Below are 22,070 nucleotides of genomic sequence, written 5' to 3'. Positions count from 1 at the left end.
TACCTTATAATGAATTTCTTTATAGGTATATATGAATGGATCATATTGGTTCTTTCTCCGGAGAATCCCAATACAAGACTATTGCAGCCATCTTGCTGGAACCTCTTTCCCTCGCGGACGTTGAGAAGGCAAGCAGCCATGTGGCAGACAACAGCATGCAGCCTGTGGGAACTGATGGTGTGGCCGTGTCCAGCTGACAGCGGGCAAGAAACCGAATCCCCCAGTCTTCCAACCTCAAGAACACAATTCTGCCAACAATTGGAGTGAGCGTAAAAGTAAGTCCTCCCCCAGTCAAGAACAGGGCCAAGACTTGATTGAAGCCTTGTCACACTCTAAGCAGAGGACCCAGCCAAGATGTACCAGGACATAATAAATTATGTCTTGTTTTAAGCTGGTAAATTTATGGGACTATTTTCAACCAGCAACAGATAACTCCTACAAAAGTAATAGAAGATTAATTTCATGCCTCTTAATTGAAAAGCTCCATGATGTCAGAAACTGCTACTCTAAACAGTGCAGGAGGGCACCTGGGTGGCTCAGTCAGTTAAGTGTCTGCCTTCAGCCCAGGTCATGATCCCAGGGTCCCAGGCTGCAGCTCCCTGTCAGGGTTCCTACTCAACCAGGAGCCTGCTTCTCCTGCTGCTCTTATTAGCAAGGCGTGGCCACTACATGAGGGGCTCAGAAGTGAGAAGAGCAATGACTGAGAGGTTCCTGAAAACCGTGAGTACACGCAGCACATATTGTGATTAATGTACAAGTGGGATCAAGAGCAAATATTCATATTTATAATTCTTTGGCTCTTCAATCAGTTCTAAAAGTACTTACTTCATTTCTTACGCCGCAAATATTAATTTATTTAAATGCACTTAAAAAAACTATGCATATAAAATTAATTTTGTAATGATATGACTTTCAACTTCTTATCACTAACGTAATCTGCCGACAGCCCCAGTCTACAATTTTTCAAAATGAGCAAATTTCACAGAAGAGAAGAACTAAGCGGGCCTACGTTCGGAGAGCCTCCCAGCGCCTCACACCTGCTTAGAAAGCTGCTCCTCGCACAGCTTGTAGAGTGTGAAAAACTTCCTGGCCAGCACAACGTTGTCAATGAAGCCACAACTAGCCAGCTTCACCCTTATGATAATCTGCCGGTCGGGCACCATCATGGCCACAGAGCGGAAGTTGATCTTCAGGTTCTCAGGGAGCTCCTGCCGCCCAGCATAGCCAGGATTCTACACGGGAAATAAACACCACGGGTGAACGACACGGTCACGGGCAGCCCACACCCACCAGCGTGCCAGAAACAGATTCATCCAGCACATGCAACGAATCTGGACTGATCACTGGAGAACGCATTTACATATCGTACTCTCCTTTTAACCGGAGAGACGACAGCACGGGTTATTACGATGAGCTTTGTTTAACACCGAAGGCTTTCACACAGGAGTTAAAAATACCGTCCCAATTTCCGTCCATGGAAACGACGGGCCCTAAGACCCGGGCAAGGCATGAAAGCTGCGATGAGACGACTGACATTCAGCAGCTCTTCCTGGGGCTCCTTACCATGGTCAGGAAAAGTCCAAATTCAGGGTTCATAGTCACATTATCTCCATCGGTAAAAATAAAAGACTTTTTCCGCTCCTTTTTACATGTCAGAATAATGGAAATTTGCTGGGCTGCCACGGACAGAACTGGTAAATCGATACGGTTAAATTCATCAAAACAACCCCAGGATCCAGACTGTGCCAGTCCTTCAAAGGGAAATTAAATAGAAAATCCAATTAGTATATAATTTCGAAAAGCCAGGGAAAAGGGCATTTTGCAGCTGCCGAGACAAGCCAGAGATAAGTCTGTTCAAAAATAAACGTGAACAAACAGACTATGCACAGGGTGCCCCCAAAATGAGTCGCCATGTGGTACTTTATCTGGAAACGGCCAACCTGCGGGGATGAAGGCGAGTGAGGAGGACATTTGATCCCCACAACACCGCGAGGTTCAGTTTCCAAAAAGCTGCACAAAGTTGAAAAATGACACTACAATGTAGCCAGTGGTTGAAAAAAGTAAATCTTAACAAGATATTCCACCTTAGGTTAAATTTTTCATCCGGTAAAAACTATAACCATCACCTTTAAAAATCCGTCCAAGGCCTCGGAAATCCATCTGGTCAGAACAATTGAACACCACAACATATTTCCCAAGACATCGTCCCATATCTTTCGTCGTTTCTGTTTTCCCGGTTCCCGCAGGTCCGGCGGGAGCTCCTCCCATGCTCATCCCCAGAGCCTGAGCCAACGTGATGTAACACCTTGAGGAAAAGAGACATCACTAGAACCATTCCGCCAGCACCCAAAAGACACTTCTGAGACGCCACAGTAAAATGAAACCTGCACCAGATCTAAAAAGGGAAAACTCAAGCCACTGTCCCTACATAACATTTCCCAAACTGTATCTTAACATACGCTTTTCTTACAGATATAAACATGTGTAGAGGAAAAAGGAGGGGATGGCCTATGGCCAAGTAAGTTTGAAAATTCTTAAAAAGGTCCAATGGGCTTTCTCAGGATAATGTATAGTGAGATTCTCCAAGCATGAAAAATAGTACGTAGCATTTCCAAAACTTACTCGGCAACTTTTTCACAAAAACCTACCAAACGTTAAAGAATAATATTCTATAGAACGGATTGGACACCATTAGATTAATTGCCTTTTGGGTGGTACAGTCAGTTAAGCATTTGACTCTTGGTTTTGGCTCAGGTCATGATCTCAGGTTCGTGAGATGGAGCCCTGCACGGGGCTCTGTGTTCATCGTGGAGTCTGCTTGGGATTCTCTCTTGCCCTCTCCCTCTGCCCCTTCCCGCTTCAAATAATCTTTAAAAAAAAAAAAAAAAGATTAATCCCCTTTTGAATCTAATGAATAATTTGATGTATTGGGGGCATGATATTTGATATCTGAATCACACATTGCTAAATAATCACATCTTTGATCTATTTCTGGGAACAACTACTGTCCCTACACATACCTTCTACTGTCTCTTACTGCATGATATTAACAGAAGATTCTGGAAGAAAATACAAGAGTGCCTGGGAAGGAGAAAACTAACCTGATAACTCGCTGATGAATTACTCGATTCCCCAGCATCCCACTGTGTTGTCAAAGGAAGTCTATAAAGTGATGCAGTTTAGGGCTTTCTTGTGGCTGAACTCTGTAAAGCATTCATCTGGACTCGAAAAATATTTCAAAGGATACAAAGTGATTGTCCAGAATGAAGGGTGGAAATAAACAGTGAGCACACCAACTGGAGGTCCTCTAGAGTCTGTATCTTATCAGAAGTGGGCTCCTAAAAAAGGCTAGTAAATGGCTGAGCCCTGAAAGTACACAGAGTCCAGAGAGGGAGAAGACAATGTAAACTCAGGAGGACTGCCAAGCTCACTTTGATTTTGCCTTTTAATTCAAGGTTTTCTTTCTCGTCTTGCCCTTCCATTATTCCTGGCAGAGCCGTCTCTGTAATAATAGTTCACGTGATGGGCTCCACCTACAAGATCTCACGTAAGCCCAGAGCGGAGAACCCTGCAGGGAAACTACTGTTGTTTTTCCCATTTTGCAGACGAGGGGAAAGGTTCCCAGAGATGGGATTCCTTTCCTCGGGAACTGTGGCAGCAGAGCTGAGACTCGAGCTTACCTGTCTGGCGACAAGCCCTGACACCGCCGAGTTCTAGAACATGTCCACCCGGCCAGGTAAAGAATAAATCTCCAAGAACTCTGGCCACCCACTACTCTGTCCTGCAAACCCTCCTGTACAGCTGGGATCATTTGGGTCTATATTTGAACTGAAGTACCGGCAAGTTGTTAAGGTGCCTTAAAGGCATCCTACTTACACGAAAAATAAGTGGGCAAGCCAGGTGCTTGATCCCTTCCTTCCTCCACTGGGTGAGGCTTCAGCCCAGCTGCTAGGCTGGCCCCCAGACTCCTCTAGGACTTGCCTTTCAGAGACAAGCATGGATCTTCATGTCCACATTCATGTGATGTTCACAAGTATTCTAGATGTATGTGCACCTCTCCTCCTCTTTCCTACTTTCCTTTCCAGTCTCTTGGCTGATTTAAAAAATGTCATCATTCAGGAACAGGATTTGGACTGTTATGTGCTTAGTGGTTTTCTGCAGCTTTCTATCTCCCCAGAAGACTGCCCTAAGCTCTCTGCTCTCAGGAACGGGGTCTAGTTCATACTTGTACCTTCAACTACTTCCCTAAACCTGGCACCTAGTACTCTACGAACTCTTATTAAATAAATGTCTTGTGCCAGCCCAGCTGTACAGTCTTAACTGGTTCCTCCTCTCCCAACAGCTACTGGAATTAGAGATGCACAACGTGGGGGCACCCGGTTTACTCAGTTGATAGAGCATGTGCCTCTTGATCTCAGGGTTGTGAGTTCAAGCCCCAAGTTAGGCATGCAGCCTACTTTTAAAAAATAAATAAAATAAAATAAAGAATAAATATTCTTTAATATCTTTATAATAAATATTCTTTAACAAATATTCTTTTATATTTTTTAATAAATAAAGAATAAATAGAATAAATAAAGAATAAATATTCTAAAGAATATTCTTTAGAATATTTAGAATAAAGAATAAATATTCTAAAGAATATTCTTTATTTATAAATAAAATAAAGAATGCAACTATAGTTGCATTCCTTCCTATCTATCAAGAAATTTAAGAAAAAAGAGAGAGAGAGATGTAGAATTTGACTAACATGTTAAACCAACAATGGCCAGCCCATGATCCAGGTCTTATGATGGAATTCAATTTAACCAAATCCTACCACAAAAACCAACATTCATAGTGTTTTCAGCTCCTATTCTTAAACAGTATTGATTCCCAAATGCTAAAAACTTCCTAAGGCAAGGAGACAGACATCAGGAACTTATTTTTCTTTGTTCCTTTTCTTTGGTTTGGTTATAGACTCTGATTATAGAACATGCTTAAGGAGAAACAAAAGGAAACATTGATAAAGAACGTGTTATTGACGATTAAAAGAAACCATAGTCATAGCAACAACGATAATGACTAACGTTTACTGGGTGCCAGGCCTGGGTACCTACATCCATCACCTCTAGTCCACACGGTGATTCCAAAAGGAGGGAATCAGAGAGGTTAGGTGTCTTGGCCAAGACCACACAGCTGCGGAGGGCAGAGTCCAGGGCTCAACATGAGAGTGTGACTCACAGGAGCCGTGAGAATACTTGAGACGAAGGCGCAGGTTGCTTAGACCTATCTACATTTCTTATCAAGCAGACGAGAAGCTTCTACCAGCATTTGATTTCTGCTGCCCTCTGCCTGAGTGACAGGGGCAGCCAAGATGACTTTCGTCTTCTCTGCTTGTGCCCAGAGTGCAAGGAAGGACTAGTCATGAAAAACGCCATGAGCTTTCAGAGAAAGGCGCTGTATGCTCTTAGCAAATTAGAACAACTATTTTATCATCTGGAGTATCAGCAGCTCCATCCATCTGATGGTGAACTTCCCAGAGACTAAAGCTGCCAACACTGTTGAACTGCCACAGGGCAATCAGGGAAAGACCGACAAGTAGATCAATGCCTCTGGTCTTTGATTTTGTAAGTATTAATTTTAGTGAGGGGTTTTTCTGTAAAAGGGCATCAAATAGTGCCGTGGAATCCCAGGGCTCAACAACAACAACAATAAAATGGTGACTCACTTCTCCCATAATCAAGATAAAGAAAAATAAGCAAATGAACAGTTAGGGGGAGACAGGCTGAGGCAAACTTACAGATACCTACTTTGCTTTTAAAGTTATCCAGGTGTTTTTTTTTTGTTTTTTTTTTTAAAGATTTTATTTATTTCCTTGACAGACAGAGATCACAAGTAGGCAGAGAGGCAGGCAGAGAGAGAGAGAGGAAGAAGCAGGCTCCCTGCTGAGCAGAGAGCCCGATGTGGGGCTCGATCCCAGGACCCTGGGATCATAACATGATTTGAAGGCAGAGGCTTAATCCACTGAGCCACTCAGGCACCCCAATCCAGGTTTTTTGATACAGTGAACACAGTGAAAGAATGAAGGTGCAGAGAAGTTTGTATAGTCTGATACTTATATGTGAAAATTAAAAAAGAATTTTAACATACAAGCATTAGACATTTCCAGGAAGAAAGGAAATAAACTGTTTTTAAAAAACGGGAAATTTTACTCTCATACTTTCAATTGTATGTTCTTCTGTCCTATTTAAATTTTTCACCACAAAGATGTGACTCTGAAAATAAACATTTCTTGCATTGATTCAGGAAATGCTTCTTCAGCACCTGTAAGGTGACAGCACTATTCTAGGAATAGTAAATAAATCACGGGAAGTCCATGCTGGCTCTTCAGCGGACGTCCTAAAGGAAGGAGACAAGTTATTTCAAAATAGGAAACAGAAACAATAAAGCTGGCCGGGAGGACGAGGGATGTGGGGATCACTGCTTCAGGAAGAAGGTATGAAGACACCTCCGGGACGACATGTGAGCAGAGCCCGGGAGGCGGTGAGGACACAAGCTCTGCCGGGACTGACGAGAGAAAGAATTCAGGTCAAGGGGACAGCAAGGGCAAGGGCTCTGGGGCAAGGGTGCGCTGCTCGAGGAACAGCCAAGGAGCAAGCGGCTGAAGCTGAACGAGGAAAAAGAAACAGAAAAGCAGCCAGAGTCAGCTCATGCCAGACCCTGCGGACCAACATGGGGACACTGGCGTTCATTCTGGGTGAGAGAGAAAGACGGTGGGGGGACCGAAGCAAAGAGGGGACAGAATATGACTTATGTCCCGGTGTCTGACTTGAGAACAGAATCTGAGGAGGTGGGGGGATGGCAGAAGCAGGGAGACCAGTTAAAAGCCTACGGCAATAATCCCGGCTGGACATTATGGTGGCTTGGAACAGCATGACAACAGCAAAGAGGTGAGAAGGGGTCACATCCTGGATGACTTCTGGAAATGGCACTGAGCGAGCTTGATGATCGATGGGATGAGGAAGCAAGAGAAAAAGGAAGGCACCAAGGATGCTCCAAGGATTTTGGCTTGAGCGACCGAAGGATGGACTCCTCCTTTGTTAAGATGGGGAAGGCTACAGGAAGGCGGGTTTGCAGGCGGACGATCAGACGTGGTAAGTGTAAATTCCCCGCACCTACCCAAGTGAACACATTGCACAGGCAAGTGGATATATGTGTCTGGAGTTCAGGCGAGAGGCCCTGGTTGGGTGCAGACTGGGGAGTCCACATCTGCATGACACCTAAAGCCACATGAGATCACCTGAGCAGTGAACACAGATGGACAGAGTCCTGGCATGTTCTACATTTAGACCAGGAAGATAAAGAGGAACCAGAAGAAGGGGTAGGAAGGGACAACCGGAAGAGTGCAGACAACCGGAAGAGCAGGAAGGGACAACCGGAAGAGTGCAGACAACTGGAAGAGTAGGAAGGGACAACCGGAAGAGTGCGGACAACCGGAAAAGTTGGGACAACCGGAAGAGTGCGGACAACCGGAAGAGTGCGGACAACCGGAAGAGCAGGAAGGGACAACCGGAAGAGTGCGGACAACCGGAAGAGCAGGAAGGGACAACCGGAAGAGTGCGGACAACCGGAGGAGTGCGGACAACCGCTAAAGTGCGGACAACCGGAAGAGTAGGAAGGGACAACCGGAAGAGTGCGGACAACCGGAAGAGCACGCAGAGCCAGGAGAGTGTGGTGTCCTAGAAGTGTCTGGAGAAAGTGGATCAGAAAGAGAGTGCTCACCTGGGCAAACCTGTGTTTTCTGACGGGCCGGGAAAGATGAGAATGAGTAATGACCAGTGCATGGAGCAACCTGAAGATCTGCGTGGCGTCTGCCCAGAGAGGGGAGAGAGCGTGAGAGGCAGCATAACCTCCCCCCAGCAGAGAGATCCACGTTCTAATCCCTGAAGCCTGTAATAGGGTCCTTCGAAAGACTCAGGGACTTTGCAGCTATAATGTCAAAGCCTCCTGAGTGATTATCCTGGACTACCTGTTGGGCCCAATCTAATCTCATGAGTCCTTCAGAGGTGAGGTGGGAGGCAGAAGACTGGGTCAGACACAGGACTGAAGCCAGAGAGAAAGTCGATGCACAAACTGGTCTCAACCCACCGCTGCTGACTGTGAAGATGGAGCACAGGGTCGTGAACCAAGGAACGCTGGAGACTCCCAAAGCTGGGAACGGCCCTCAGCTGACGGTCAGCAAGAAAACCCGGCCGGGGCCCTCCACTGCCCAGAAAGGAATTCTGTCAATGACCTAAAAGCAAGGAAGTGGGTTCTGCCTTACAGACACCAGGAGGGAGCACAGCCCTGCGGATACCTGATGTCAGCCCAGAAAGACGCATGACAGACTTGTAACACGCAGACCATTGAATCATCCATTTGTGTTGTTCCACCTTCCAAATTTGTGGTGAGCCATTATGGGATCAATGGAAAATGACAGAGAGCCAAACTGGAGTGAATTCAAAATAAAATAGGTGAAGAGGAACAGGTGTTTCTGAGGAGTTTCGACGGGAGCACAGAAATGGGAAGAAACCCCGAGGGTTCGCTGTAGGATTTTCTTTCTGATAGCAATTACAGCAGATTTGTACGATGATGAGAACGATCCAGCTGGAAATGAAAACCGATTAATGTTCCCAGAGAGAAAACCACTGTTGGTGGAGAGGTTGGCTTTGGAGGATGGCACAGAACGTCCACCTGGAGAGCTGACTGCACAAGGGCAGACGCCTTGGTCAGCAGATGCACGAGAGGGGAGTAAGGGCACGGTCTCTCCTGGGACAGCACCTTCCCCCTCAGACAGGAAAAGTGGTCTTCACCAGAGAGGGAGGGAGGGGAGCGCTGGGGGTCTGAGGAGGCAAAAGGTGGGAAATCACTGCCCGAGCCACAGATGGTTCAAGGGATTTTCCACATTCGGTGATTCACCACCTCTGCGCTTCAAAACAGAGACAAACACTCCCAAAGGACATCCAAGCACATCCAGTATAAACCATCTTCAATGCAGGCATACACAGGACTAGAAAGAGGACTGAGAGGAGAGTGAAGATAAAATCTCTCCGTTGAAAGGCAGCATCACTCTTAGCATCACAAACGAGCAGGAGGAACAAGCAGCTAGGGAGGAAGAGGGTATTACGTCAAACGTTTACATTTGCTCTGATACTTTTCACCTAATGGCCCAGAGAGTCACTTCATGAAAATGAATGAGATTCAGCTTCAGCTTCTACTTGGGCCAAATCCTGATTTGATTTGAGCACTCAGCCATTTTGTCCAGAACAGGTATCCTCAGCCTCCCTGAGCACAGTGTCTGCACAATTAGCGGATGCCCTGAAGTTTGAAAGGGACTAGGGAGTTACAGAGCCGTGGAAGGACTCTCGCAGGCAGCCTAGTTCAGCTCACAGATAAGGACACTGAGTCACGGAAAGGTGTGAGGCATCTCTGGCTAGCACGGCTGCTAACATAACAGGCAGAGGACAGAGAAGAGCGCCAGATGTCCAGGCCACCATCCTCCCCGTCACTTTTCACCTGCACTGATACTCAATTTCATTCCTGCTAAAACACCCTCTTAATTCTTTGTAATAACAGTAGGTGCCACCGTCCCCAAAGCAGCCCTCGCGGCCATCTGTGATTTGTACCTATTGACATGTGGCAATTAATTCCTTTCCTTGCCCATCTGATGTCCACTGAGGTCCTTTAAACGTGGACCCTCTAAGACTGAAGGTAAAGGAAGCAAAGCATTTCAGTCACAAACCTAAATCCCAAGCAAAGATCTGTGGGCACAGCTAAAAATACTGAATTTCAAAGACTCTGGTATCAAAGAGCCTCTAAACCCTAAAGAGACATTAAGCAGAAGTCCCTGGAGGAACTCACGAGAATAAAAATGTCAGGGAGGGGGCGGAGGGAGAGAGGTTGTGGAATCACAGAATACTTCCATCACCTGTCTGTGAGTGGAGTTATGACAAGCCTGTCAGTGCAGCCTAAAAATTCATTCTGGTATATGAAAGCCACATCTGTGATGTGGATCATCATCTTGTCAGAATCTTCGTTAAAATAAAATCTGCACTGTTTCAGCCACTCGAAGTCTGTAGGGCTCTTGATATGCATGTGACACTGAAATGCAAAAGATACACGTTAACGCTGAGATGAGAACCGCGTATAAAGTATGCACGTTAGCATTCTGTAGATCCTAATGGGATGCAAATGGAACTCAGAGACAGCCCCACTGGTTCGGAGATGTCAACTACATCACCAACCAACCCGTTCATTCACTGATCAGCAGAAAGGACACTTTAGAAGTTACGGGAATAGAAAAATTCAAGAGAAATCCCTAATTGTGCCCACCAATTTAAGTAGCAGGATGTATTTTCATAGTAAGATACTCATTTCTCACATTGCACGTTTCTGCAATGCCCTTACTGCAGCCCTACATAGCCATAAAAGGTACAATCTACAAAAACCATGTTTTGGCATACAATCAAACAATCTCATTGGGAAAAAGGCATCTCTTATGATTATGACAAAGTACACTGTTGGGTTTTTTCCCTAATCCGTTCATTATTTTTCCTAGGATTTGCAGCAGGCCAAAAGGTCTAACGTCTAAATGGTAGGCTATTGTCCAGCAATGCTTTTGCCTGAATTTTTTAACCAAAATTTTAGGCCCTTTTAATTGTTTTCTTTGACAAATAATAAATCCAAAATTATCCGGACCCCTTTATTTCTCAGAGAAGCAAATGCTGTGCTTAACTGTTAAGAGAGGAGATTAGACCACAGCAGCTTGAAAGAGCTTCTTCCCAGTACATCCGAATCAATCTTTTATGATCTTTTTTACATAATGGGGTGAGACACGATCCAGCAAATTACTATGAAAATAAGAGCTTCTTGCCTCTTATCTAGTGTTCTATTTTAGAGTAGAGGACAAATTTCATTTCTTTTCACACTTCCTATTTTCTATAGCTACTAAGCTCTGTTTGCCCCTCTGTCCTCTCCTTAAAGATAAAACTCTGCGTGTCACCTGAATGTCACCAACCATATTAGGAAAGGCCACTGGCAATCAATGACATAAAAGGTAACAAAACTTGTTCAAGATCCGATTTATCAAAAGCCTTGGAGAAAGCACAAAGCCACTCTACTAGCAGTGTTACTCATTTTTCTATAACAAGAAATTGGTAATCCTTACCTACTAACTATAGGAGCATAAGACAAATGAAAGGCTTTCCGGGATGCTACCTGGCAGTTTAGTGTTAACAGTGATCACATAAAGAATTTTAAAAAGAAAGTTGAATTGCTCAATAACATCTTCACAGAGATCATCAAAATGGGACTGAAAAAGAAAATCTGAGCAATGATGTCTCATCATGACGGTGACCCTTTGCCTGACTCTTTTGTTTGCCTGACCTTTTCTTTGAATTCATTCAAACCAATTCCCACGAGTAAACACAGATAATACCTAGTATTTGCTTTTCTGTATATGCCATAGCATTTATAACAAGCATTTACCAGGCCATCAAAGATATCCCTTTGGTGCACGTGAATAGTAATCAAAGTCTCATATTTGACCCGTTCCATGGAACTCAGATCCTTTGTTGTGATGCCGATCAATGTGTTCAGGAGCTCCAGAAAAGACTGATTGGTTTTCTGCATGATTCTTTTATCAAACTTGGCATTTCTGAGGGCTTCTTCTGAATCCCGTGTCCATATCATTTGAATTCCCAACAGTCCAACCTTTTGGGAACAAAAAAGGCTTTATGAGTGTGTATGACATATTAATATATTTAAATAGAAGTTACAATACCGTGGATAATGGTGATTAGTATGCAAATATAAGGCCATCCTTGATTACATCAACTTGATTCATGGTTTGGAAACCTATGGAAATTCTATTAATACCATCCACCTGGTGATTACATACATAGAGACCCATGAGATGTCCACAATGTTTTCCTTATAATTTTAAATCATTTACTGTTAAAGTCCTATTTCCTTGCTAGGTACACTTCAAGTTACTAGAAGGGAAAGAATATGTCTTAAACCTGTTTTCCTTGAACTAACACAAGGTCTACACATGGTGAATACTCACAAAATCTTTACTGATCATAATGGCTAAGAAAACATTTTCTCCATTTTAATGCTAAAATCCATTTCTTGTCTTTCCAGTAAACCATACACTCAGTACTTTTTTGTGATTTACTTATTAAAGACATTCAGCAAGAAAAAAAACCTTTTAAGTTAAAAAAAAATAAAGAAACCATATATAAAAAACATATGTAAGACAATGTATGTGTTTGTACATATGACATATATATAACCAAATAATCTGTAGCTGAAATCTTTAAGCTTATCCACATTAAAAAAATCCTTATGAAAATCTTAATTCTGGTCCAATCTTAAATTATAGCCAGTTGTGTAGCTTACAATAGACAATGTATGAGATCTCAAATGACTATTCTGTAGAAAATACTTTCCAATTTCAATACACTGACCTGAGCGGGGAAGGAAGAAAGAAATTCAATCAGCTGGAAACCTGTTTCTTGAATATTTGCAGCTGCCTGGCGAATCACAAGATGCAAAGAGGCCTGAGACTCCTCCAGGAGAGAATTAAGCCAAACTTCCACATTACCCTCTGCCATCACAGGTTTATCCAATTCAATGGTCTCACCCTCTCGAGAGGAGATTGACAGAATGCGATCATAGATCTATGGTAGAAGCCAAAAAAATAAAAAATAAAAAATAAATAACCAGCTATATTCATATAAAGAATGAATACCTCTGCTGCTCTCTTGGCAATGTTATCCGTCCCGAAGGAAGTTAAGCTATGGATTATAAAATAAAAGGCAAAAGATGATATAAAATCAATTTCAAGCCAACAAAAAGAAGTTGCCCATGAAATCTAGAAGGGAATACTAAATCAGTTCCAAACAGTCTATACCTGAGAGGGGAAAGCTTGTTTTCTAAGAGAAATACTCAGTACGAAGGTGATGACCAAAAGACATCTAGTTTCCCCAAATGAGACGGGACACCGTAAGAGCCTGTCATCCACACCACAAGCTTACCAAGTCGATACTGGCAATGTCGGGGTCAGTATGATCCATGCAAACACCTTACCAGGTAAGCCCAACCCTGTAGGAAATGCTGTGCTCCTTACGAGAGCTCCCGGCAGCACAGAACATTTTCTGATTCAAACCCAGCTCCTCGACTGGTCTCACACCAGCCCCCACGCAGTATGGCCTCTTGAGAATAGAATCCTGTCTACTAAAATATGGGCTCAAATGGTGTTCTGCCACTCGTTGACCATGCAATGATGGGGGACACAATTCTGAGACTAATTCCCACTTATAACTAGTCCAATAAAAACCATGCCTGTCCTGCTTCCCCACCCACTTCACAGGCTGATGACGAGTACATCAAATACAGCAAACTATCGAGTAAATACGAATGTTTGTTGTCACTATCATTCTTCGCTAAGTGGAATATCACTCCCTTGAGCTCTGAGTTAGGACCATATTAATGAACCCTCCCTAGTTGTAAATAGACGTGATCTACCAAGAAGCTCATAAGACAGAAGTTCCATGCCTGTCATTTAAACAGTCCCTTTCCAAGTCCTGAATATAAATTTGTATTTGTCATTTTATAAGAGTGAGGACCTACAAAAACGGGATCTGCCCCTGCTTGTAGATACATTATGGTTAAGAACAAAGGACAAAAAAAGCAATGCTATTAAGTCAGGAAACAACAGATGCTGGCGAGGATGCAGAGAAAGGGGAACCCTCCTACACTACTGGTGGGAATGCAAACTGGTGCAGCCGCTCTGGAAAACAGCATGGAGGTTCCTCCAAAAGTTGAAGATAGAGCTACCCTACAACACAGCAATTGCACTACTGCGTACTTACCCTAAGGATACAAATGTAGTGATCCAAAGGGGCACGTGCACCCAAATGTTTATAGCAGCAGTGTCCACAATAGCTAAACTATGGAAAGAACCTAGATGTCCACCAACAGATGAATGGATAAAGAAGATGTGGTATGTATATATACAATGGAATACTATGCAGCCATCAAAAGAAATGAAATCTTGCCATTTGCAACGACATGGATGGAACTAGAAGGTATTATGCTGAGCTAAATAAGCCAATCAGAGAAAGATAATTATCATATGGTCTCCCTGATATGAAGAATTTGAGAGGCAAAGTGGGGGGTTTGTGGGGTAGGGAGGAAAAAATGAAACAAGATGGGATCAGGAGGGAGACAAACCATAAGAGACTCTTAATCTCACAAAACAAACTGAGGGTTGCCGGGGAAGGGGGGTAGGGAGAGGGTTGTTGGGTTACGGACATTGGGGAGGGTATGTGCTATGGTGAGTGCTGCAAAGTATATAAGTCTAACAATTCACAGACCTGTACCCCTTGGGCTAATAATACATTATATGTTAATTTAAAAAATTTTTAAAGCAATGCTACTTATTTTAAGAAGTAATTTCTATGAACGGTGGCTAAAAATGAGGGAATTTAATTTGGCCTCACTGTACAATGAGACCATGAGAAGCTTCCCTCTGTAACCTTGAAGTCCTCGCCCAAGAGGATTTGAGCAAAACATCAGGGAGAAATTCCTGTGTAATTCAGTACATCTTTAAACACACACATCCAGCAAATCTACAAAAAAATGTGATTTTCAACCACTAAGTCCACCCTGTCCTCCCTTCCTCTCTGGCCGCCCTCCTTCTCAAGGCTTTGTCGTAGCAGCTCAGTCTTTTCCATCCTTACTGTGCTATTGTTTCTGATACTAGTTTCCATGTCCCCCCTTCTATTTGCCCCATGACACTGATCCAGAGAATCTTTCTGAAATATAGATCAGGTCACTTCCCTATGTGAAAACCTCCCGTGCCTTCTGTCACGTTCGGGATGAAATGGAATTCCGTAGTGTGGTACACTTGGCCTTTTGGAATCTGGTCCATATCTCCTTCTCACCTTTTCCCCTTGCTCATCACTGCCTCTTCTGGGTTAAAGTGTGTACCCCAAAAATAAATGTTTAAGTCCTAAGCCCCAGTACCTGTGAATGGGACCTTATCTGGAAATAGGGTCTTTGTAGAAGTCATCATGTAAGATGAATGTAGCCCTACTCCAGGAACTGGTGTTCTTACAAGTGGAAGGAAACTAAGACACAGACACACAAGGAAAACATCATGGGAAGACAAAAGCAGATGTCAACGTGACAAGTGTCTAAGTGAAGGAACATCCAGGGTTGTCAAGTGCCACCAGAACGTAGGAGAGAAGCATGGAATAAATTCTCCTACAGAGCCTCCAGTAGGAACCAACCCCACTGGCACCTTAGATCAGACTTCCAGCCTGCAGAACTGTGAGAGAATACATTTCTGTTGTCAATCCAGAGCAACCCTAGCAAACTAGTACAGTTCCTCCCAGTTCTGACACCCCGGTTGCCCCCACCTTCAGACCCCTGCGCCTGCCCTTCCTTCTGAACGGTCCGTGTTCCGCTTCCCCACTGCCCGGCTGTGTTTCACTTCAAATCATCAGTTCAAGTACCACGTTCTTTGCAGGAAGCCTTCCCTTACACTACCAGGAGAAGGCCCCCAACAGCATCCCCATGCTTTCTGTGCACAACACAAGTGCAGCCAATCGATAATTATCAACCGTTAAGTTGCCAAATGTCTGATGAATGCTGTATTGCATAAAAACGCCTTCAGTGCTGATTATGATCAATTCTTCCTTGGAACCGCAGGACGAGCACCATGCCTGGCACGTACCCAGGGGCGTGAACTTACAGGACCGGCTTTCGACTGTTTGTGATGCGACGGGCCCACCAGCGCAGCGACTGCGCTCTAGAAAGACCCCACCCGAGCACAGCTCCCCGAGGCCTCTGTATTCCCGTGTTATGCATGCCGTCTGGCACACGGAGGCTGCTCAGTAAGAGCAAACCACACGCCAGGATGAATAAATGAGGGATTACAGGAAGCCCCAGGGGACGACAGAACACACTGTCAAACTAGAGGGTCACTGTCTCCGGGAATTGTGGGCGGCGGGATGGATCAGGCAGCACCCCCTGGCAGCTGCGCAAATGGCAACATCCTCACGTTGAATGGCTTCTCTTAGGTTCCCTGCAACTCCATGATTCTAGAAACTTCTTGGAAGTGTTTTTAAAAAAAAGGTTTCAATCAAGCATGATGAGAAACAGGGATTACGATCATGCCAAAAATGTCTGAAAGCTGATTAAAACAATCCAATCGCTGAGGTAATTCTGTTTAGCGAAGGCATTATTTTCTGAACAGTTGCTTTCTTTGGTTTGTCGAATTTCTAAACACCTAGCTTGGCACGCAAAACCACGAATGCTACACACAGTGCACTCCTAATCATGTTTAAATTAGTTGTTACTCAAATTTACACTTTGGAGATTAAGAAATCACACAGTTCTAAAGGCAAATGGGGCCCAGAAGTTCGCTTTTCATCACGGGCTGAGAGCGCGAACAGACAGGGAAGTCACCCTTTGTACCGACCAGAGCTACTTCATAAAGACAGTGGAAGTTTAAGAGATGGCAAGTGCTGGCCAGCAGTTCGAAGTAGGCAAACCTTTTCGTGGAACTTGACGGTTTTGATGTTGTCGAACACGTTCAGCAAATGGGCCTGTATAGTGTGTGTGTCTGACGCCTGCCCCAGGATCTCCAAGAGCGCAGGGTCTGAGACGAAGAAGAACCGAGGAAAGCACAGCCGTTTTTTCTCCAAGTACCTGTGTGGGGAGAGGCAAAGAGATACTGTATAAGCACACAGAGCAGGCCTTTCCAGAAATAAATTAATCTGGCTGGGGAAAGATCTTGAGACAATCTCATTTTCCCATATACTGTTCAACGTCTTGTTTTGTTTTATTCCTCCTCTTGCCAAGTAACATTCCATATTTGGACGAGAAATGGTTTTTTTACAGGATTGATAGGTGAATTTCTTCAGTTTTCACAAGGGTAAGGTATACATTTGACTTCATTTGGAAAACTGTACTTTCTTGGTGGAAGACGGGAGCAATTATACACCGTGAGTTTGGGGGGGGGTGTAGATTTGTTTGCAAGCACAGTGCTGTGTCAGCGAAAGGCTGCATCTCATTCTTGGATTGCATCTTAAAGAACACAATGAATCCATCACCAAAGCAGAAGTAAAATCCAGCTCTGAATAAACCGTGTGAAGAGGTTCTGGTGCTGCTCTCTGCTCCAGGATGTTCTGAAACCCGGGGAATGTTTCCGTCATTGCCCTGCTTTCAACTGTGCTTTCATTTCTCTATTTATTTTACAGCGACCCTTTATGCTATGGATATAATTTTTCTGTTATTTTCCTATCTGTACCACTGTAACTTTATTTTCTTGCATACTTCCATAAAATTATTGTTGTTTTCATTGTTATTCCTTACATTGTAAAATCTTACCAGAAATCCTTTTTAAACTTTTACCTTTTTAAAAAATTTCTGTTCCTTCCTGGTCATGTGTATTATTGTTTCATTCCTGTGTAAAATCATGGGGGAAATGTTCTTAGTGCATACAGGCAGAGTCTCTTCATAGGAAGGTAGAGTTTTTACTAAGGACGGTGTAGACCCGAAGCCAAGCCAGCTGCACCCTCTAGACCACACTTGGCTGGCCACACTTAGTCTAATGCTAGACATGTGTGTCATTGCGTGGGAGGCCCGGCATGAGGGCAGGAGCCAAACTTCTTAAGACAAAAGAGAGGACTTTTTTCAGAGACTGAAAGAAGCAAAGAAAAGAAGGAGACAGAAGGGTAGACTGTGGAAGTGAGGTGCCTCTAAAGCTACAGAAATGAACAAGCTTTGCTGCGATGTCATCTTCCTCCTCAACGCTCATGAAATACTCAGTAAAATACACTCTACAAGAGATCGTTTTGGCAATTTGGATTTATTCACTTTGGGCATGTGAAAAAAAATACAAAGTCTGGCCTCAGAGAGGGGGCAGAATAAGACTGCCCAGAGTTTCTGTTTCCATCCTCCTCATTTCCCTGAAGTCTTACTTTTATGCTCAGAGTTTTTTATGTTGTTTGTTTTAGCTTTTCTTTCCTTACTCTAAAAAGGTGAATTTTATTTTAAATATCCCAATCTATCTTATTTGTAGAAGCTTAATCTTTACTCTTTATTGAGAATAGGAAATTCCTTATTCTTTATTCTTATTGGTAAGAGTAAAAACATTCTTGCCAATTTGTCCCCCTTACTTGTTGTCCCCTTCACAGTAACCTAGTCTGATTCTGATGAGGAATCAGGTAATGTTGTCTCTCCAGTGAGACAAGGCTGAAAGGAGGCACGTGGAACGTGACGACCAAACCGCTGTGACAGAGTAGACAAGACAGTTTATTCCGGACCTGTCGTAAGTCCCTTCTGATTGCTGCAGACCCTCATCATCTGGGAAGAGTGTTCTTCTGTGTAAACATTAATACTCCAGTGTTTATACCAGGACTATGTGCTTTGGCCCATAACCCTTAGGGAACCAAAAGTCATGAAAACCTCAGTAAAAACTATGAATAATTTCAGAGTAGACTTATTCCTCCAAGGAGTTACAAAACAACGTCAAAGAGATAGAGCATGATAAAAAAAAGAATGAAAAAGTAAAGAGGGAAAAAGGAGTGTGTTTGCATGCATGAGTGTGTATGTGCAGTGGAGGGTGGGAGAGGAGGAAGCAAAGAAAAGCAACAAATTCAGCTGCAGAAAGACCAGTGACATGATTCCTCAGCAAGCTGCTCAGGGGCAACTGAGTCCTGCATGATGTCCTAGTGATTCGTGCCCCTCAGCCTTTCCAACATGAAGAGCTCTGAGAGCATGCAAGCTTTCTAATCCTTTTCTTCTTTCCCTCTGGCTTGAGTCTGGTGGTAGACTATACGGCCATCAAGCTAGGTCTCCAGCCAAGAACCTTTAGAGGCGCTGCAACATGGCTGGTCGTGCTAATCATTATGGTTAAAAAGAATGGCACGTGATCAACTATTCGAAAACAAAAGTCCTTTCGTCAAATGTCCTTCAACAGTCACTTGCTTTCATTCAACAATTTTATAAAATGTATCAAATCATTCATACCTGAGAGTCTATTTTTTCTAAAAATCTATTTTGGAGGATCTGCTTGCAAGTAGTTTTGTTGTATATTAAAACTAGTATAATGTTGTATGTCAATTACACTTCAGTAAGAATAAATTATAAATGAAAGTATGTGTAGTTAACTGTTTTTACAATATTACTATTTAAAATATTTCTGCTCACATGACTTGATCTTGACTAGCCAAAGGAAAAGAAAAGAAAAATATCTGTTGCTCCTGGAATTCACCCAACCTGCTTCCTATACGTGTGTGTGTGTGTGTGTGTGTGTACACACCTCAGATGTATAAAGCCTCATTTCTATATAATCTTGACTATGTGTGTACATTACACTGTTCATATTGTTCTTGGTTGCATATAATGAAATATTTTGTCTCTTTAGATGTTTTTCTAAGAAGGAAACTGGAAAAGTAGGTGCATTAATTTTAAAAAGCAAAAGCTTCATGAGAATGTTTGCAAGATCTTGTCCCAGTAATGGAAGAAGCCCTAAGTCCCAATATTCCAAAACATGAGGTGCTGAGCTACCAGTTTTATCTGTACAACAACATCAGACATGAACTAAGTTTCAGCAAAAGAAAATCAATGTTCCTAATGCTGTCTAGTCCCTCTGGTCCCATTCATCTCTAGGATGCTAAGGCAGGTTTCCCAGGGCCAATTAACTTACCCAGTGAGGGATTTCTGGCACATCTCCAACTGGTCCAGCAAGTGTGGTAACAGCTGCCCCATGGTCTCATCCCCAACACAACACTGAATGACATTTGGCATTTCGTGGGCCCGAGTCATAATCTTCACCCAAGATTTATCGATATTGGAAAAGCGCTTGGCTTCCTACAGAATGAGGTAACAACACACACTTGGACACATCTGTGATCTCAAAGTCAGAGCATCTCACAGACCTTCCACTGAGACCAGATTTCTGACCAGTCTCGATACCCCAAGTGTACATGCCTGAAATGTCACAAGTGTTCTATTTCAACTCTCCTTCTGCACTATCCCACCCCCTTCCTTAAAGAAGATACCCCCATTATGTTAACTAAAAGAAGACAGATACAGAAATGAAAATACAATATGAGACAGCCTGGGAGGGAAGAGCACTCCCAGGCATTTTTTACAGTTATCTCTAAATAAAGTGAATTTTATGTTTTTCAAGTTTTCTATTCTGAGCACTGAATTGTTTTTATATCTAGGAAACAAGGCAAACATTTAAAATAAGATACAAAATTAGGGGATGCCTGGATGGCTTAGTCAGTCAAGCATCTGACTCTTGGTTTCAGCTCAGGTCATGATTTCAGAGTCCTAGGATCAAGCCCCACATCGAGCCTCACATCGAGCCCCACATCAGTCTCCCTGTTTAGCAGGGAGTCTGCCTCTCCATCTTCCTCTACCCCTAACCCCGCTCTTGCTCTCTCTCAAATAAATAAAGTCTTTAAAAAAAAAAAAAAAAGATTCCCTCTGCCCCTCCCCACATGTGTGCACTCTCTCAAATAAATAAATCTTTAATAAATAAATAAAACAAAATTAATTACAGTATAACCCTAATGCTATAAAATTTTTAAACATAGATTTTTTTTCAGAAGAAAAAAGTGGAAAATACAGAGATTACTTTGAGAGAGTAGAAATAATTTTTGTTTTCTTCCCTTAAACTTTCTATAATTTACCAATAAGCATGTAATATCAAATAGGAGACCCAGACACCCCACCCAGCTCCTTCAATATTGTATGTGACAAGTTTCCACTATTAAGTCCAATTTGAGATTCACCTCCACCCAGCAAGAAGAAACTCATGCCCAAATATAAAAGCAAAAATAAATATAAATACTTAAAATTTCAGTGTGTGGAAACATTTCAGTGGTAGGTAAAAAATACATAGGCCAACAGATCCGTCCTCTATAACGACACTGAAAACTTGTCACGCGGAAAGGTTGGAAGGCCGAGCACAGAGAGCGCTCAACATAATCATGCTTCTAAAACCCAAGCATATTGTTAAAACATCGCAATTTTGCAAACAATTTAAGGTAATTGAATAAGAATCCTTGAGATTTGGTAGAAACGTTTTTTTATAAAAATCTCAAAATACTACCCTCCATCTTCCCCGTGAGATGATTTAATCTGGTGACAGAAACATGATCCACAATCCTGAGAAGTCCTTTTTTTGTTCTGGAGATTTTTCCTGCCTGTTTCCAACCCCCAGTTTTCCAGTGCAGATATAATTGGGTATACCGTTCAGCATGGTTGTTTAAAACTGTCAGTAATAGCAGAAGAAATTATCCTACCATTGTTGAGATAACAATTCCATAGTTCCACACTGTTCCAAATTCTACCTTCAAATTACCTGAAGAAATGTATCAATTATGCAGGCATCTGTCCTTTGTTTTCTTAACCCTCCGCTTCCTACAAAATGGCCCAGTTCTCTAGCAATCGCATCCCTTCTTCTCCACAATTACTCTTTAAAAAACAGTTCAAAGGCGACAAAAAGATTGACAATTGGACAATTATTGGACAATTTTCTAAGCTAAACCTCTGATGAATTCCTAAGGACAATATTCAAACCTTGGGCAGCTGCTTAGCAATATCTCCTCCGACAAAGACAGCTTCTAGGTAAATCCACAAGTTCTGTACCATCATCCAGTTCTCAATGATGTCTGTTGAGTTGGAAAGGCATTGCACCCACTTTTGAATCTGGGCCTTGAATGGCATATTGTACCTAAAATGGAAAATATGTTCAGCATTTGGGTGGGTTTGTTGTTGTTGTTGTTGTTTTTTTAGTGTTTTCTTTTTATTGTTGTTGTTTTCAAACTGAAAGATTTTTTTAACCTAATTTTTACCCATTTCTTTAGGACTTTATGTTGCTGGCTTTGTTTTTTTTTTTTTTTTAAGTTTTATTTAAGTGATCTTTAGGACTTTATGTTGCTGGCTTTTTTTTTTTTTTAAGTTTTATTTAAGTGATCTCTACATCCAACGTGGGGCTTGAACTCACAACCCTGAGA

At 42.8% G+C, this 22,070-nt stretch overlaps 1 protein-coding gene across 2 annotated transcripts in view; it reads right to left on the bottom strand.

Moving 5' to 3' along the window:
- The window catches only part of DNAH5 (dynein axonemal heavy chain 5), a gene marked incomplete at both ends in the record, with an annotated part of 215,917 nt that overhangs the window by 121,165 nt on the left and 72,682 nt on the right, over positions 1-22,070 (bottom strand). For both annotated transcript variants that reach the window (XM_080804575.1, XM_080804576.1), the window contains 9 exons: positions 1,038-1,232; positions 1,564-1,751; positions 2,127-2,305; positions 9,950-10,122; positions 11,509-11,733; positions 12,492-12,704; positions 16,587-16,743; positions 19,748-19,911; positions 21,634-21,787. In XM_080804575.1, coding sequence (XP_080660701.1) covers positions 1,038-1,232; positions 1,564-1,751; positions 2,127-2,305; positions 9,950-10,122; positions 11,509-11,733; positions 12,492-12,704; positions 16,587-16,743; positions 19,748-19,911; positions 21,634-21,787 — 1,648 coding nt within the window. The remainder of the gene's footprint in view (positions 1-1,037; positions 1,233-1,563; positions 1,752-2,126; positions 2,306-9,949; positions 10,123-11,508; positions 11,734-12,491; positions 12,705-16,586; positions 16,744-19,747; positions 19,912-21,633; positions 21,788-22,070) is intronic.

This window comes from Martes martes (genome assembly GCF_963455335.1).
Source record: "Martes martes genome assembly, chromosome: 5".
NCBI lineage: Eukaryota > Metazoa > Chordata > Mammalia > Carnivora > Mustelidae > Martes > Martes martes.
The sequence above is the reverse complement of the archived record's forward strand: the minus strand, read 5'-3'. Positions and strand labels throughout refer to the sequence as shown.